The sequence below is a fragment of the Staurois parvus genome, unplaced genomic scaffold (genome assembly GCF_062004578.1).
Source record: "Staurois parvus isolate SC_StPar_1 unplaced genomic scaffold, SC_StPar_1.0 ptg000081l, whole genome shotgun sequence".
Taxonomy (NCBI): domain Eukaryota; kingdom Metazoa; phylum Chordata; class Amphibia; order Anura; family Ranidae; genus Staurois; species Staurois parvus.
In genome coordinates, this window is record NW_028317877.1 from 4,706,772 (window position 1) to 4,725,527 (window position 18,756).

General features: G+C 39.2%; 1 protein-coding gene across 3 annotated transcripts in view; it reads right to left on the minus strand.

Annotated features, from left to right (window-relative positions):
- Positions 1 to 655: 655 nt before the first annotated feature.
- The window catches only part of ZDHHC14 (zDHHC palmitoyltransferase 14), a 115,351-nt gene continuing 97,250 nt past the window's right edge, over positions 656 to 18,756 (minus strand). For 2 of the 3 annotated variants that reach the window (XM_089669741.1, XM_089669739.1), the window contains 3 exons: positions 17,319 to 17,428; positions 16,250 to 16,352; positions 656 to 1,921 (listed from right to left, as the gene is read on the minus strand). In XM_089669741.1, the coding sequence (XP_089525867.1) occupies positions 1,520 to 1,921; positions 16,250 to 16,352; positions 17,319 to 17,428 (615 nt within the window). In that variant the 3' untranslated portion in view covers positions 656 to 1,519. The remainder of the gene's footprint in view (positions 1,922 to 16,249; positions 16,353 to 17,318; positions 17,429 to 18,756) is intronic. The other variant, XM_089669740.1, reaches the window with a different exon arrangement.

Below are 18,756 nucleotides of genomic sequence, written 5' to 3' on the forward strand. Positions count from 1 at the left end.
TAAATATAGAGCACAACAGAAGCACATTACAATATGGAGTGTGAAGGCTTTCATTTTTGTCAATAGAGCCTATAGCCTGCATGTGATCACTACATCAGATCAGAGTGATCACGTGCTTGAAAACCATTCTAACATAATGATTACATGTACATTAAACACTTTACTTGGACCCCTATTGTTGGGGAACCTGGTTGTCATCAGCTAGAATTGAGAAACACTTGGGTTGATTTACCAAAACGAGAGTGTGCAAATTGGTAGCCTATCAGCTTCTTACTTTAGCTTGCTCAATTAAGTTTTCACAAAAAAAAAAAAAAAAATCTGGAAGCGGGTTGGTTTCTATGCAAAGCTGCACCAGATTTTGAACTCCAATTTTAGTAAATCAACCCTAATGTGTTTGCTGCTGGTTATAAAGGAAAACATTAATAAATATGGTGTCAGGGAATGGTAATACACAGATTGTGGGTGGTAAGAGGTTATGCAACAAGTTCTAACAAAATTTTACTCCTGTGCAAATTAAACCTTGAAAGTTATATAAACACAAAAAATATGTATTTTTAAGTATGCTGAATCTAAAAATATATAATTTAAAAAAAAAGAAAGTAGTGAAATACCGTATATTTTACAGAAAATTCTCTTGAATGGAAGACAACACCTGATAAGAAAAAGTAACTTTATTTGATGTCTTTGCACATTTGGAAAGAAAAGTGTCATGGCATTAAACTATACCATATCGAAACATTTGTACAAGTAGTTAAATGCAAAGCATTGTCATTCAGCAACATCAGCCCTTTAGAATTTGGGCAAACTTGACCAAATCAGGAAAAAAATGCCGAAATGTGAAAAGAAAAAAAAAAAACATGAATTTTCCTGACATCCACTGTTTAACCAAACCACCATTATCCCCAAATATTATTTAGGTAAGCAGCATATATTTCCATATACCAACATAAAACTGTAGCACAACATCCTGGAAGGAGGAGCACAATTTGGCTATCTCAAAGTGTATATTTTGCTTTACAGAACACAGTGTAGGTTCCCAAATTTCAGGGTTAGCAAGTTGCACCACAAAAATCCAGGGCTTGGTGGCCAAATGAAACCAAAGTCCAGACTTTCATTCCATAACTGCTTTGGCCAGGCAAGTTTAAACTCTTAGGGGTGCACAGCTCAAAAGAGGCTGATCTGAACACTATATCCAAAATAAAGGTATATTCTGCCATGTTTTTTCACATTTCCAGTTCGTTCACAGGTCATATAAGCCATGACCCAAATTCAGCGTTGAAGACTTACTGAAATACATCGTTCCTTGTATGAGGCAGTCAGTTGCAATAAAAATGATATACATAAGAAAACAAGCCAGCTTATTAAAATTGGTGATCAAGAGTCCATGGCCTCGCGCTTTTAATTTTGCCAAACTGAAATTATTATTACTGTACAAGGGGCTTTTGTAATCATGACACAGTGCAAGCTTATCACAGAGTTTAACAGATGTGCAATTAAACTTGAGCATTATCACAGTTGGTCAAACAGAGCTGAGTTTTACAAGACCACGCACAGAGTCTTCATGCAAAGAGTCTTGGCTGACAAGGTTGAGGACATGCATGGTATGGCTATGAGTCACAGGGCTGTTTGCTGGCAGCATTCCAGGTGGTGAAGGTGCTTCATCTGGCGTTAAGAACTGATGATTTCCAATGTCCTCTTTTAAGGGTATCATATCTGTCAAGACCGTTTCTGAGTTTAGGTTTGGGATTGAAGATGGCGGAGTTGGCTGGCCAAGTGCCAAAGTGGTGCATGGTGCCGTTATGGTTGTTTTTCCTGGCAAAGGTGGTTCATCAGCAGGTATTGTAGGTTCGGCCTGAAGGAGCGGCGTGGCTGCAGCCTGCAAAACGAATTTGGTGCTCTGAATGCACTGGTCTTGGTCACACTGCAGAACGGAAGGGTATGGAGGAATACAAATATAAAAACAAAAAGGCATTCCAACAAAATAAATGAAATTATGGGCAAAAAGTAAAAGTAGTAGGATTTAAAGGGAAAAAAAAATAAAAGCATAAAAGAGAGAATACAGAAAGGTTAGCAGTACGCTTCAGCAGACATAGCACAGTGGTTCTCTCAAGTCAGTGAAACAAAATTGCTTTATAAACTACCGATATATATATATCTATCAAACACAGGTTTTTATTTGTGTCATTCCTTAAGCTTGCTAGTAAAATAAATACCTATGAAAGCATGCATTATTACACCCAGTTAGTAATTGTGTGTGGTCCGCAATGCCACACTATTTTTGGAGAAGTATTAATATGAGCTTATCCTATCATTCCTAACAAACTCTGTACAAATGACAGTAGCCAGTTTAACTGTAAACAGGTATATCAGGAGATAGAGTGAACCACTTTACAATTCTATTACATGTATACAATGCTACTACATGTTGTACATGTATTTCACTTACACAAAGTAACTGGCATTCAACACTGCATGAACACTAGCGAAATGCACAAATCAAACACTAACTGCTTACTCAAAAATACATCTACCCTCATTACTTTAAAATAGAACCACATGTAAAATGTAGAGTGAACCAAAATCAAAAAAATGTACCAAACCAACAATTAAAAATATATATTAAACTAAAATTAGACTGTGAGCTTACTTTAATGTTTTAACTCCCTTAATGACCAGGGCATTTTTTTGCCATTCAGCACTTTGCTACTTTAACTGGCAATTGCTTGGTCATGCAACACTGTACCAAAATGAAAATTATATATTTTTTTCCACATAAATAGAGCTTTCTTTTGGTGGTACTTGACCACCACTGGGTTTATTTTTTGTAATGTATAGGAAAAATGACCAAAAAGGTTGAAAAAAAAAGCCCAACAATATTTTCTACTTTGTTATACACACTCAATAAAAGAAAAAAAAATCAATTTCTTCATAAATTTAAGCCAAAATGTATTTTCCTACATGTCTTTGGTAGAAAAAAATCCCAATCGGTGTATATTAATTGGTTTGTGTAATAGTTATAGAGACTACAACCTATGGTATATACACTGGAACATACGGAGCTATGGCACTAACTAGAAATAGTGGTGGTCAACGACTTATATTGGGACTGTGATAGTGTGACTAGCTAGCTGGGAGGTACACTGACTGACATCAATAGTGACACTAATACAGTGATCAGTACCAATACTGTACACGGTCACTGTACTAATGACACTGGCTGGGAAAGCGTAAACATCTAGGGGCAATCAAAGGGTTAACTGTGTGCCTAACAATGTGTACTGTGTGTAATATGTGCTGCTTTTACTCAACTGTGTTTCTCCCTGTGTGACTGACTTCAGCCAAAATCATTGGCTGAAATCCATTGTCAAATATGTGCTGTGTCCAATCAGCTCGGGCTGACAATCTGGAAGAAAGGTAGCGATGTACAAAGTATGCTGCCTGGCCTTCAGCTGCCACCCGCTTGCAGTGCAACTTCTGTGGGTGGGCAGCAAGCAGCTAAAGTGGTAGTCATACCCCTTAATTAAAACGCCTATTCCCCCGGCAGGTTTAAGTCATAATGTACTAGTATGCACCGCACACTAGTACATTACGACATACTTACAAACTGATGGCTGTCACGGCTCCCCTGGCACTTTCATCTTCGCCCAGTGTTCCTTTCCTGATTTTGTATCTTTGACCGCTTGAGTGGCCGGGCTGCGGTGATGTCATGAGCACGTGAGTCACATTGCCATGGCTCAGATCACATTAACCGCTGACAGGCAAGGGGTATAATAATGACAGAAGAGACCACTAGAGTCTATTCTGTGTGTGTGTATGATATACAGTCAGGTCCATAAATATTGGGACATCGACACAATTCTAACATTTTTGGCCCTATACACCACCACAATGGATTTGAAATGAAATGAACAAGATGTGCTTTAACTGCAGACTGTCAGCTTTAATTTGAGGGTATTTACATCCAAATCAGGTGAACGTTGTAGGAATTACAACAGTTTGCATATGTGCCTCCCACTTGTTAAGGGACCAAAAGTAATGGGACAATTGGCTTCTCAGCTGTTCCATGGCCAGGTGTGTGTTATTCCCTCATTATCCCGATTACAATGAGCAGATAAAAGGTCCAGAGTTCATTTCAAGTGTGCTATTTGCATTTGGAATCTGTTGCTTTCAACTCTCCAGATGAGATCCAAAGAGCTGTCACTATCAGTGAAGCAAGCCATCATTAGGCTGAAAAAACAAAAAACAAACCCATCAGAGAGGTAGCAAAAACATTAGGCGTGGCCAAAACAACTGTTTGGAACATTCTTAAAAAGAAGGAACGCACCGGTGAGCTCAGCAACACCAAAAGACCCGGAAGACCACGGAAAACAACTGTGGTGGATGACCGAAGAATTCTTTCCCTGGTGAAGAAAACACCCTTCACAACAGTTGGCCAGATCAAGAACACTCTCCAGGAGGTAGGTGTATGCGGGTCAAAGTCAACAAACAAGAGAAGACTTCACCAGAGTGAATACAGAGGGTTCACCACAAGATGTAAACCATTGGTGAGCCTCAAAAACAGGAAGGCCAGATTAGAGTTTGCCAAACGACATCTAAAAAAGCCTTCACAGTTTTGGAACAACATCCTATGGACAGATAAGACCAAAATCAACTTGTACCAGAGTGATGGGAAGAGAAGAGTATGAAGAAGGAAAGGAACTGCTCATGATCCTAAGCATACCACCTCATCAGTGAAGCATGGTGGTGGTAGTGTCATGGCGTGGGCATGTATGGCTGCCAATGGAACTGCTTCTCTTGTATTTATTGATGATGTGACTGCTGACAAAACCAGCAGGATGAATTCTGAAGTGTTTAGGGCAATATTATCTGCTCATATTCAGCCAAATGCGTCAGAACTCATTGGACGCCGCTTCACAGTGCAGATGGACAATGACCCAAAGCAGACTGCAAAAGCAACCAAAGAGTTTTTTAAGGGAAAGAAGTGGAATGTTATGCAATGGCCAAGTCAATCACCTGACCTGAATCCGATTGAGCATGCATTTCACTTGCTGAAGACAAAACTGAAGGGAAAATGCCCCAAGAACAAGCAGGAACTGAAGACAGTTGCAGTAGAGGCCTGGCAGAGCATCACCAGGGATGAAACCCAGCGTCTGGTGATGTCTATGCGTTCCAGACTTCAGGCTGTAATTGACTGAAAAGGATTTGCAACCAAGTATTAAAAAGTGAAACTTTGATTTATGATTATTATTCTGTCCCATTACTTTTGGGCCCTTAACAAGTGGGAGGCACATATGCAAACTGTTGTAATTCCTACACTGTTCACCTGATTTGGATGTAAATACCCTCAAATTAAAGCTGACAGTCCGCAGTTAAAGCACATCTTGTTCGTTTCATTTCAAATCCATTGTGGTGGTGTATAGAGCCATAAATGTTAGAATTGTGTCCATGTCCCAATATTTATGGACCTGACTGTATATATATATATATATATATATATATATATATATATATATATATATATATATATATATACACACACACACATACACAAAAAAAAAACAAAAAAAACCAGCCAGCAGAATTTGAGTATAATGAATTAACTACCACTTTATCTAATAAAAACCTGGTAATTGTCAGTGACTAGAACGTCTTCTGACACCACAATTCACTACAGCATTGCACCCCTGCCAAGCCACCTACCCATTAGGATTACAGAGCAGTATGCATATGTGCACAGAGTTGAAAGCTTTCAGTGTTGAGCCCTCCTTCTCAATGGTAGCCAGTACAGGACATGTCCAGCTCCACCCAGGGCATTATGAGTGACAGCACGTAGCCTGGTGTGCCTACAGAGCATCTGAAGTAAAATGATGCCTTGACGACTATTCCTAGCTCTGCTGCTGTAATAAGACCTCTGATCAGAGATTAGAAGGCACTTTCTGAGCTTTAGGCTCAAGGCAAAACAATATAAAATTAAAACAAAATTAAAATAAGCGTTTGATAGTTCAGAAAAAAAGGTTTTAGAAGTATTTTTAAACTCTGAAAAATCTAAAAAACAATTTCCCACATTGTTAAATATTAAATAGCCACCATAGTTAACTATTAAATATTGATAACTTCAAGACCCATCCCAATCCACTCCATCAGCCAAATATGCCCAACTCCACTAATTTTACTGAGATGCATCCAAAAAGTGTGAAACAAACGTATGATATTTGCACTTACATAAGTTATAGCACACTCACTGTAGAAATATATTTAAATTAGTCAATTGTTAGGTGGGGGGGTTTTTTATAAACCACAATGGATGAATTCACATTAAATGAGATTAGAGCTGAGCACTTGCTATTTTTGTGGCATGGTTTGCCTGCAATAACACATTTTCTTTTTTTCAGACCAGCCATCTGCAGTTTAACAGATTTAAAGAGAAAATAATTTTGTACAGGCTGATGGTAAGATCTGCAATATCTATAAGAACTATAAATAGCTTTTTTTCCCATTTGTGATAGAATTTGTAATTACAGTAGAATTTCACAGGTGATGCCTCATATCCCTGTCCTTGAATAATTTTGATTTTTAGAACGGAAAACTCCCACAAACTGATCAGTAGAAGCTGGAACTAATTTAGGTACATAGCAAATGGTGTGCTGGAAGAAAAGTGAACAATGGGCACAGAAGACATCTGCTATGACAAGAAGTTTTCATCTTTTCCTAAAGACCAACACAAATGTATTAAATACTTCCAGAACGTCAGACATATATGCTCAGTTTTGACTTTTTTTTTTCTCTTTAACATCGCAAACTTTTTGTTGTGCAAACTCAAAAACCTTTGAAGTAAAAGTTCTACAAGCAGACAAGAAACATACTAAAACCCAAAACTAAATTACAAATGCCGGAAATATCCAGGAAAAAACACAGTTCTCATAATAAAGCAAATAACTCGCCTGGTGCAAACGAAACATTCCCTTGATCATTGCATTAATAGGTGGACTAGCATCTGTTCTTCCCAGCTCTGAGCTAATCATCTGTTAGCAGAAAGGAATCACTGAAGATATTCTCTAATCTAGCGGCTGAGCAAGGAGGAAATGAGTTGCCTCTTTCATGCGGACTATCACTAAATGTCTTCTTATCGGACAATTGATGGGCTATATATTTTAATTGTGAGGTTTACACCCTCAGCATACACCGTAATTAATAAAAAGAAAATACACAAACTTTCAAAACCATGGTTACCCAGCTGTCATTTAGCAAACCCATTTTGTTGACTTGAAGTTGGCCAGAGAGATAAGGAGGACACAGTTGGATACACGGATGTAGAATCAGTCAGATATTCTACATCACAGGTGTCAAACTGGCGGCCCTCCAGCTGTTGCCAAACTACAGGTCCCATGAGGCATTGCAAGACAGTTACAAGCATGACTCCCAAAGGTAGAGGTATGATGGGACTAGTAGTTTACGAAACAGCTGGAGAGTCGCCAGTTTGACACCCCTTTTCTACATGTTTATGATGACCAATGACCTCAAATTACACACATTCAAAAATCAGTAGTGCTTTAAAATTTGGGACAGTGTTTTTATAAAAACTATTTACATGCAACTAATGCAATGCATATATTAAAGGATGTGTTTTTATGGTAGTTTGTTTTTAAATGTTTGTACTTACCATGAAATCTTTCTGCGGACATTGAAGAATACAGGAATTCTTAAAACAATCATTTTATGCTGCAACCGGAGGCTGAGGCGACACTGGCAAACAAAAAAAAAAAAAAGCCTCCACATAACCCCACCTCAAGCCATTACAAGTCAATTTTGTGAATAGTTAAAAAAAAAAAAAAATAATAAACAGATGGGTGTCTTTTAATGGACTTCAACAAACAGATTTTACGGCAAGTACAAAAATTGTATTTTCTCCAGCTTCTATCGATGGATTAACATGAACTCTTGGAGCAGAAGTAAATAGGTAAAGCTTTCCAACCCCCCCCCATTTTGGAGAGTAAGGGTGGTTATAACCTCTGTCAGTTTTCTGTTATCTCTGTCACACTGGAGAGATTTCCCTTCACTTCCTGTCCCATAGCCAAAAACAGAAAAGGGATAGGAAATCCCTCTTAAGTGAGGGAATCCCTGGTTGTCACTAGTGTCCCCATTGGAAGATTTGCCCTCTATTACTGTTCTGGGGACAATGCCAAATTTGGGATTTTCATTCACTTCCAATGATAACCGTAAACAGAAAAAAGATAAAAACAGAGGGCGAATCTCTCTAAATGGGAACACAGACAGCAATAAAGAAAACCTTACAAGTGTTCTAATCTCTTTCCATTCTGTTAAAAAAAAAAAATGTTTTGCCTTTAGTTATACTTTAAATAATCAGGATGTCCAAACACAGTCCACCTGAGACGTGAACAACAGCCACTAACAGGTCCAACAGAGGTGGAGATAATTCCACAACAGAGTATCCAAAGGAATCAATGCCTGTGCCAGGTCTAGATGAAGGGCGGGCTAAACAAATATGGAAACTGCAACCACCAAGGGGAGGTGAAGAACCATCCATCCAAACAAGTGAAACACACAAACAAAAACAACAAAAAAATAGACTTACTGGCCAGATCACCAGGTAAAAAATCTAAAACAGAAAATGAATGCAGCCACCACATCTAAGAATTGGTAAGATACACTAGAACAACATGTTTGCTTTTGGGTTTAATGCTGAACTCCATCTTTTGGTACACTTTACATAACTCGTTTAGGCCAGAGAGGCAGGCTGATGATGTCACAACCTCTGACTCAGCCAATAAAAGGAAGCTTTCTACGAGTCGCTCTGCTCATACCCGGAACACAGTGCTGTATGTAGCCTCAGCTACATACAGTTTATACAGCACATCCAGTGGCCTCGTGTGTGAGGGACACAGTCCGTTTGGGTCAGCTTGGAAAGTGTAAAGATGGGAGTTCAGCTTTAATACTGCTTTAAGTTCCTAGGGTAGCCAAGGGTGCTGCAAAGGGGGCCTAACAAAGAGAGGCACCATAACCCAACCTTTTTACAAGGGAGTGCAAAGCCTTAGGCCTTTGAAAAGATGGATAAGGCTGATCTCTGCTCCTGAGCCAACAGGCTCTTCTCAAGACCTGATTGTAGGAAGGCCAGAATGCAGGGCAGAGTAATCTCTGGGTCTGAATTAAGTGCACTCACACCAAAAAAGCAAGATTTCCAGGTACGATAATGGATCTCCTCGGCAGTTGAGAAGGTTCTTGAGTGGAACTGGGTTGACTGGGCAGCCAATAGACTTAAAACCCCCCTAGCGAATCTCCCTGTGGGATTTCTGAGATCTCAGTTGTCGAGCATAAGTTCTTAAAGAAAAAACTTTTTCTGGACGAAAGGCTTTTGCTTAGGATGCACCTAGGATCAGACCCAGGCATTCTAGTCACAGGGAAGGATACATCGTATCTTTCTCTTATTTCAGGAGAGGAAGATATAAACAAAAGTGTAAAATAAAGAAAGAAAAAATAGTTAGATCAAGGTTTGATTTAGGTCAGTGCCAGGGTTAGTGTTCGGGTCAAAGGTCACAGTCAGTATATTTAGGGTAGAAAAAGCATTTTTTAAATTCATATTGGTGCAAGTGTGTTTTAGGCAAGAAAAAAAGTAAAAAAGGCAAAATGCGCACTATTGCTTCTGGCCTTACTACGGATAAAAACAAGAACCTACACATACGTGATACTGCTGCGATTGTCAGTAGCAGAATTTATTTTGAATTGTTCTTTGGTGGTAAAATATAGTAATAACAAGAAATATATACCTATATTTAAAAGAAAAATTGTATTTTTATTTTTACTATTTTGGACCAGTTTTGCTAGAATAATAATAATAAAAAAAAACCAAAAAAAAAAAAAAGGTATAATCCACCAGGATATGCCAAGTAGTTGCGATGATTTGTACATTTGTATGGTCTTACGAACACATGTCAAAGTAGCAAAATTGTGTTTAGGCCTTAGGATTTGTTTTACCCTCAGTCACTTAGGGGTTAAATTATATAACCATGTATTTAAAGTGAAGCTCGAAACCCACAGTGGGTATAGAAGAAAACAGCTTAATTTTCTACAGTAGTTTAAATTGCCTATAACAAATCATCATCTGTAAGACAAGGCAAACAATTTGTTTGGAAACAGCAGCAAAATCAACAAAAGGTAATCTAAATGCTGCAATCCTGAAGCAGGGACATGACAATAGGTTATTCAACCACTTGGCGTTCATCGAAGACAAAATCTAAAGGACAGCCTTTCATGCTGAAATCAGATTTCTGATTGGCAAAACCAATTTATTCTCTTATATGTTCTCTTTCTTCTGTTCTGAAAATATAAAATAAAGCTAAATATCGGGATTTGAATTGCACCCAATATATTTTCATCGTACTATTTCAGATATAGATTTGGAGATTCTCCCTCTTCTGTATGTTAGGCCATGATCAGCAGAAGACTCCAGTGAGATAGCAAGTTACAGCATTAATCTAAGCAGATGGTAAGACTATCAATCAAAGGAAGAACAGTGAAGCACACACTGCACTGCAAGCTTAAAAGTACAGGGCAAGTACACATTACAAGTATGTAGACATAATAAAAAAGCTCTAAGAAGAAGCAAAGATTAGCACAGTTTAAAAGAAGTAAATATGATATACTTTCCTAAGTTACTGCTTGGTTTCCAGGCCTAAGAAAATGTAATCTCAGGAGTCTTCAGTAGGGGAGGAGAGGCTTTCTCAGCTAAGCACACCCTCGCGCGTGCATGCCTGACCTAAGGGCAGACTGATTCCAGGAAGTAAACGCTACATGATTCACCTGCCCTTACTCAAGATGGCCACAGCCAGAAATTCTAGGGGGCGTTTCTAAGAGACTTTTCAGCAAAATAAAGCATAGAGATTAGATTGTAAGCTCTAATTGAGCAGGTCCCTCTGAATCCTCCTGTATTAATTTGTATTGTAATTGTGCTCTCTGCCCTCATGTTGTAAAGCACTGCGTAAACTGTTGGAGCTATATAAATCCTGTATAATATAATATCATAGAGACATGGATGGATGAGGGAGTTTGCTTTGAATATTAAAAATAAATTAAATAGCGCTTTTGGTTTGTGGTGCTCGGATACAGTGCAGTTCCTCTTTCATTGTATACCTATATTAATCTACTCCCTTTACTGGATCACCCAAAAGTTGTACGATGCAAAGGCTCAAGAGAAATTTGGCCCAAGTTTACAGAATCAAGAAACTCTGCATTTTCTATCAAAGATCATTCTTTTACATTAGAAGATTAGATGGTAAAGCAAAAAAAAAAAAAGAGAAAAAAGCAAAAAAAAAAAAGCAAAACACCACAATACATATTAACGTCTACCACTGGTTGTGCCCTTCCTCATGCACTCCATTTAGTAAAACTAGGTCCCCTGGAACCCGACCAATAACTGGGAAACTATTACGCTGCATTCACTCTCATGTATATATACACAGATGGAAAAAAAAGACATAAAATCAATGTGCTATATTACACTTATGCTTTAAAAATGCATTAACTTTATCAATCGTTAATGCATATTTATTTTTAAACAGCATTCCATGAAGCTCCAACCATTTTAGCATTTACAAAGGAAAACCCGCACTGACTGAATAGAGGATGGCTCCTGAGTAGACATTCTTTCTGCTTTGTACAATACGTATATATGCAGAGATGCAGTCAGCTGACATGGCTAAATTTGCTTAGTTTTTAACAAACCTGACCCAAAATGATGGGTTTTTAAAATGAACATGGATAAAACATAGGTCACTAGCACTCACAATTAACCGTCAAATCAAAGCTCATTAGTGCAAGACAAACATATAAGGTTTCCTTTACTTAGTAGCATAATCATACCAACGGGTTTCATTTAAAAGGGCCATAAATCTAGGTAGCTTTATATAGAACATTTATGGGTAACAGATACTTTAAGTGCAGGAAGATATGAAGATAAAACACGCCTACAGAAAGGCTTTTCTAGACCTGGCTGGTTACGGACTGATTTGGGAAAAAAGGTTTGTGTACAGGGAAGCCATGATCCTGAAAGGCATCCAGTGGTGAAACATTCTCAGGACAGTTAGTTGATTTTGTATTTAGTCAGGTAGATCTGAAATGTTCTAACATTCCCTTTAAAATAATTGTTGCAGATCTCACAATTGAAATAAAGGAGAGTCATGTAAAGAAAAATGTAAATATATAGCTGTCCTGCTGTCCATGGTGCAAAATGCTGCTAAGACGGGAGAAATTAGCTCCTGAAAGTCTGCCGGGAACCAAACATCAGGAACTTCTGATCTTGTGTCCCCCTCCCCCACATCATAACAGGAGGTGGGGGGTAGTAGAGGGGTGCACAGGAGATTGACACTCCCGGACTTCAGGAGAAGGTTCCTCTTCCATTGAGTGGCATTTCACATGCATTTACACTCTTAAGGCCCCATTTACACGGGACGTTTCTGAACGATGGAAACTGACTGCTGGAAAACTTAGGTTAAAAAATGCACGTTTGTGTTTAGAAGCGTTTTTTTTTTTTTAAGAGAAGCACAGGAGAACCTCCCAAATACCCAGAATGCACAGAAAAGTGGTAAATTATACACACAGTAGAAGCAGAGACAGCAGTATGTGTTGACATTAGCTAGGTGTGAGTTGCTCATTAACATTTCTTTTGTTTCCCAGTGTGGGAAGGTGTCTGCTGGAGTGAGTCATTAAGGTCGCCTGGCAGGGGGTCTTCCTGAGGAATCTGAGGAGTGAATGGGCATTAACATCTCTTTTGTTTCCAAGGGTTTGGAGAGGTCTGAGGTGTGAATTGGTCATTACCATGTGTGACAAGCTTGGTAGGAACATCCTGTGTCAAGGGTTTAGTCCATCTGAGCACCATGAAAACTCTTTGCATGCATTTTTTATGACGAAAAAAGGCTCTGGACAGAATTGGGAACTGGAAGAGTTAAAAAAAATTTTCAAACGCAAAGTCTTATAAACACGATTTTCCGCGTTTACAAACGTTTTGCATTTGAAATGCTGATAACATCGACGGCTGAGCGCAAGTTTGTTGCGTTCAAAAAAATGACTGTAAACTCAACTGCCTGTAAACGATGTGTACATAGACACATAGGAAAACATTAGGGTGAGTTCAGGGGCTGCTGAAAAAACGCTGAACAGCTCCTAAACGTGAGTTTATCAGCTGCAGTGTACATGAGCCCTAAAAGGGAGCTACTTTTATTTCAATTGTGACAAATGTGCTTGCAGCCTCATCAGTGCTCTTGCTTATTTGGCACTTGTGTTGACATACTGTGGACTCCTCATATATATGATACCTACCTATCAGTAAATTATCATGTTAACATCAAAATAGTGGAAACGAATGCCTTCTTAAATACTATTTGAAGAAAATAAAAAAAGGCTCATATACCCAGCCACCTAATCTTCTTAAAATATTTTACAGTTTTATCAATTACTCATACAAAAGTGACCATGACCAGAGATAAAACTTTAGGATAAAGCAGACAAGTTAGCAACTCATGCAGTTCCCACACTAAACCTACAAAGCCCCCAAAACATACACGGATCAGCCATAACTTTATGACCATTCACAGGTTAAGCAAACAGCATTTATTAACTTGTTACAATGGCATCAGAAAGTTGGTTGGATATACTAGGCAGCAAGTAAACATGTTGTCCCCTGAAGTTGAAAACAATAAAAATGAGCGTCACTGTTTGTTGCGTAACCACAGACCAGTCAGGGTGCCCTTGCTGACCTGTGTTCACAGCCATATGTACAATGGGCACATAAGCATCACAACTGGACCACAGAGCAATGTAAAAAAAGGTGGCTTGGTCTGACGAATCACGTTTACATTTACATTACGTGAATGGCTTGGAGAACAGATCACCAGGATGCAGTATGATAAGAAAGCAAGCTGGCGGAGGCAGTGTTATGCTTTGGGCAATGTTCTGCTGGGAAATCATGGTCCTGCTGTTCATGTGGATAATACTTTCATACATACCACCTACCTAGACATTGATGCTGGCCAAGTACACCCTTTCAAGGAAACCTTATTCCTTGATGGCAGTGGCCTCATTCAGCAGGATAATGAGCCCTGCCACACTACAATAATGGTTTGAAGAACACATCAAGTTCAAGGTGTTGACTTGGCCTCCAAATTCTCAAGATCTCAATCCAATTGTGCATCCATGGGATGTGCTAGAACAGGGGTGTCAAACTCCATTTCATCATGGGCCATATCAGCATTATGACCAGTTGTATCTGTAAGACTAGATGTCCATAGCACCCAACCCCCCATTACATCAGATGTCAAGAATCCCACACCCTCCCTAACATTACATGCACCCCCTTTGGGGGCAGAGCTAGAAAACAAAGTGCAGGGACTGGAGGAGGACCAGAGGAGGAGTGGAGTCAGTTACCAGAGTCTGCTGAATGCTGAGACTAAGGGAGGCAGAGATGGGGGGGGGGGGGGTGCTGCGGCTGTACTCAGAGGTGCAGGATTTGGCAGAGAAGTTCTATTCTCCTCTCTGCTGCCGACTGCTGAGACAAGGTAGTGGCAGAGACGAGGGGGTACCTGCAGGAGAGGTGCAAGAGCCACATGAAATGACCTGGAGGGCCAGATTCAGCCCACGGGACTTGTGTTTGACACCCATGTGCTAGAAAAACCAATCCGATCCATGGAAGCTCCACTTTGGAACCTACAGGTCCTGAGGGATCTGACAGCTTGGTGCCAGATACCACAGCATAGAAAGTCTAGTGGAGTACATGCCTTGATGGGTCAGGGCTGCTTGGCGGTAATAGGGGATCTACTAAATATTAGGTGAGTGGCTATGATAAACTATAAACTATATAACGTTACAGAACCAGATTAAAAATTCAACATATCCAAAAGAAGCTTCATATAAAAGGATTATGTGCAACTCATGTTTGTATAACATTACCAATATAAAATAAAGGTGCTCTAAGGAATGGCTTCCACAATCAAGACAAGGATTTCATATTGCTTACAACAGCAAAGCTTTGTGGAGACCACTTTTACATTAAAATAACACTAAATTATATACTTATCATCCACAAATAATCCATACACATCCACTACGAAATGGTCCCTTCATTTATTGTTCAAACCATTCTGTGTCTTTCTGCCTCAGCCTCTGTGCTCCTGAACCTCTCCTTTTCCCTCCCACTTCTTTTTGGAGCAAGCAGTTCATGTAGGGTTATGGTCATGTGCACTGCTTTAGGCACACTACAAATTTCATAGCAAATAAGTGAAGGCTACATTTCTACATGCAGTGGGACCACAGAACGTAGAAACCTTCTAAGGTTGCATCATAGCAGCAAAAAAAAAAAAGAGGCGGGAATTGGGAGACTCAGAAAAGGTTGAGAGCAGTAGAAGGTACTTTGAGTCAGGATTACAAACTTGAATAGAAGTTACAATTTTTTTAAACTGAGTTTAGTGTCACTTTAATTTGAAAATGATCCAGTATCATCCATGCACAGGACAATGCAGTAAGTAAAGTAAATATGAACGTAATTCTACAAGTCCATACATATTACTCTGCTTTGTTATATATTAATACGCATTATATATTTGAAATGGTAGCATAAATTTAGTCTTGAGTGTTCTTGGTGCCTGACTTTAAACTAAAAATGAGATGTATAGAAAACACACATTTATGAGCCGCCTGACTCCAATTCTTAATAGCAATGGCTATATATGCTTATTTTGTGGTGCTAAGGAAGACATTAGGAGAAAGTGATCCAGCCCCCTTGCTTTGTGCTATACTTGAGAACAGTGATGAGCTCAGGGGGGTTCAAACACAAGACCAAACCTGCCTTAGCTATCCTGCAGGAAAGCTGTCAAAGCTAACAGCCAATCAAAAGCAGTATAGGCAATCCCTGCCCCACAACCACATATATAAACACCCCATGTATACGCGCAGCTGCGGGGCAGGAAATGCCTCTGCAGTCTCTGATCGGTTGTCGTCTTTGTCAGCTTCTTGGTGGGATAGCTTAGGTGGGCGCAGCACTACTTGAGAACATCTTTGAAGTTTATAATGTACTCAGTACTAGAAAAAAAAACAAAAAAATAAAAAAAAAAAACATAATTTTCCTGTTTTACAAGGGGGAAAAAAAAAAAGCACAAATGTCACAGAACATGGCACAGAAAGTCCACGTTCGTTGCAGTATCATTCTGTCACATAAGTACATAGATCATATAGGAGGAAGTCTTACCATGCTGCTCTGTGACTGAGTAGAACCATACATAGTCAATCCATTTGATGGTGCGACTGACTGTGCCATATCAGCTTGTATAATTCCTCTGCGATCAATTAGGCTTGTCCGGAAAAAAACAAAAAAACAAAACAGTATTAGGATTTACTGTATAACATAGGAGCCAAAAGACCATATATGTTATGTGGAAGAATACATGCTTCCTTTTATGTCAGTAAACTTTCATGCCCATGAGCCTTGTCTAAGAGGTAAGTCAAATGCAGAATGTTTTCAGAGAAAAAAATTGCTTGTATTTAGGAACAAACTGATCGGTTTAACTTCTCAGAGACGTCCAGCACAGCTCTGGCCTCTTCCGTGTTCAAAAAAAAAAAAAAAAAAATTTAGACTCCGTAAGAACTGCTAAGTACACATCAGTGCAACCAGGTATATATGCCACACCAAAATAAGTCTTGACATGTCTGATGTGATTTGCATTTCTGACTAGATGAATGTAAGCCAACTAAATAATCTCCAATGAATCAAATCAGGTGAAACAGATATGATCAAATATGAAAGAACCTCATACTTGTGTGTACATATACCAAAATCCTCCAACTGGTCCGTGGTTATTTATCACTTTTGAGAGGAGAACAGTCATCTACCTTCAATGCTCTTTTCAGCCTATTCTTCCCCTCCAGCTCCAACACACCAGACACTTAGATTACTCTCTACACACCATGTCTATATTCTCATAGCTGATATCATTATTTTTATCACTAGAGAGGCTCACATACTCTTCAGCACATAGCTGGGCACTAGGATTAGGGAGGGGCGGACTGACCATTCGGGCTCTCGGTCACTGCCCGAGGTCAGTAGGGGGCCCCATGAGATGCCCCTGGTACCTTTCATAGGTTTTTTTGGGTGTGGTTTGAGTGTGTGCAAGGATACGGGGCCCCATGATCCCTTATTGCCCGGGGGCCCCATGAGTTGTCAGTCCGCCCCTGGGATCAGCCCTAACTTTTTAGTATTGCAACAAGTGAATCATTTTCTGGCATCTCTTTAAATTCAGAAAGCCGTTCTGAATGCTTACCTTGGATTCATTGGTCCACAAAGAGCAGCACAGCAATTTGTGAAAACATTGCCATAGCTATATGGATTATAGTTTTCCTTCCCCCTTTTACTTGACCAGGAACCTTTAATCTGTAAACAGCAACAAAAGCACAAACGTGACGACTTCCAAGGATTAACAGGAGAATTGATGTGCACATTAAGTATGCTACTTCCTTAGGTTTTACACAGCATGATTGAACTCTATAGATTTCTACTAACGTCTGACAGCAATAAATTATTAAAGAAATCCTGTGTTTCCCTGGCTGATCTCTCCTTAAAATGCTAGCTGCCTGGCTGTCATGCTGCTCCAATGACTTCTGAACTTTTCAAGGCAATGGCTTGGAACACCTTTGCCAAACGTCTAACTGCATGCTTGGATTGTCCTGTACAGAAGGCAGACTAGCAGAGTCTGTTAAATGTTCATAGCAAGAATGTTATGTGTAATGAATGGAAGAGAATGACTATAGGAACGATTATGGTAAAAAGTAACAATAGAGTTGTTAAACAGTGATTATTCAGACTTCAGCTTTTACGCTCCAAGAAAAAGAAAACTGAATCCGATTCGTCATCAAGGGCAACAGCTCTATTTTTGTACCCATTTCTATACCCCCCCCGCATGAAAATAGAGGATTCCACACAAGAATTCTAAAACTAAAAAAAAAAAACACAAAACAAAACCCAACTTAAAGTATAGCTAAAAGCAAACTTTTTTTTTTTTTTGGACAGTGAAGAAGGGTTAGAAAGCTTGTTTTTATTGCGGTTTGTGGCCCCTGTTAAGGAGATTCACCCCACTCTATTTGTACTGTTTACCATCATCACTGAAAGTGAAAGTAAAAGAAAATCCCAAATTTGGGGTTTTCCCCATAAAAGTAATAGAGTGGAAACCTTCCAGTGTGGACACTAGTTCTGGGGACCTGGGGGTCCCTAATAAATTCCCTTAATTTTCAAGGATTTCCTCTCACTTCCTGTTTGGCTATGTTACAGAAAGAGAAGGGAAACCTATGCAATGGGACACATTAGTCAAAAAAAAAAAAAAAAAAAATCTGCCAGGGGTTATAACCTTCCCTTACTATAACCAAAATGGAAAAAAAAGTGCTTTGCCTATAGTTCTACTTTAAGGGCCAGTTCACGCCACATGCATTTCAGTGTGCTTTTTTTCTGCATCCAAAACGCACAAAAAGTAGGTTAAATGGTTGTCAATGTCATAGTTCACATCAGTGCTTGCAGTTCGAGTGCGTTCTGGTTCACACCACAAAAACACACTCTGGATGCATTTTTGTTTACAGTTCACACCACACTCCAGAGCAGCTTTGATGCAGTTTGCTATGTTCCAGTACAGTTCTGTGCAGAAAAAAAATGCAGCATGTTCTACTTTTTTTTTTCTGCACCGGAAAATGACTGGAAATGAATGCACTAGT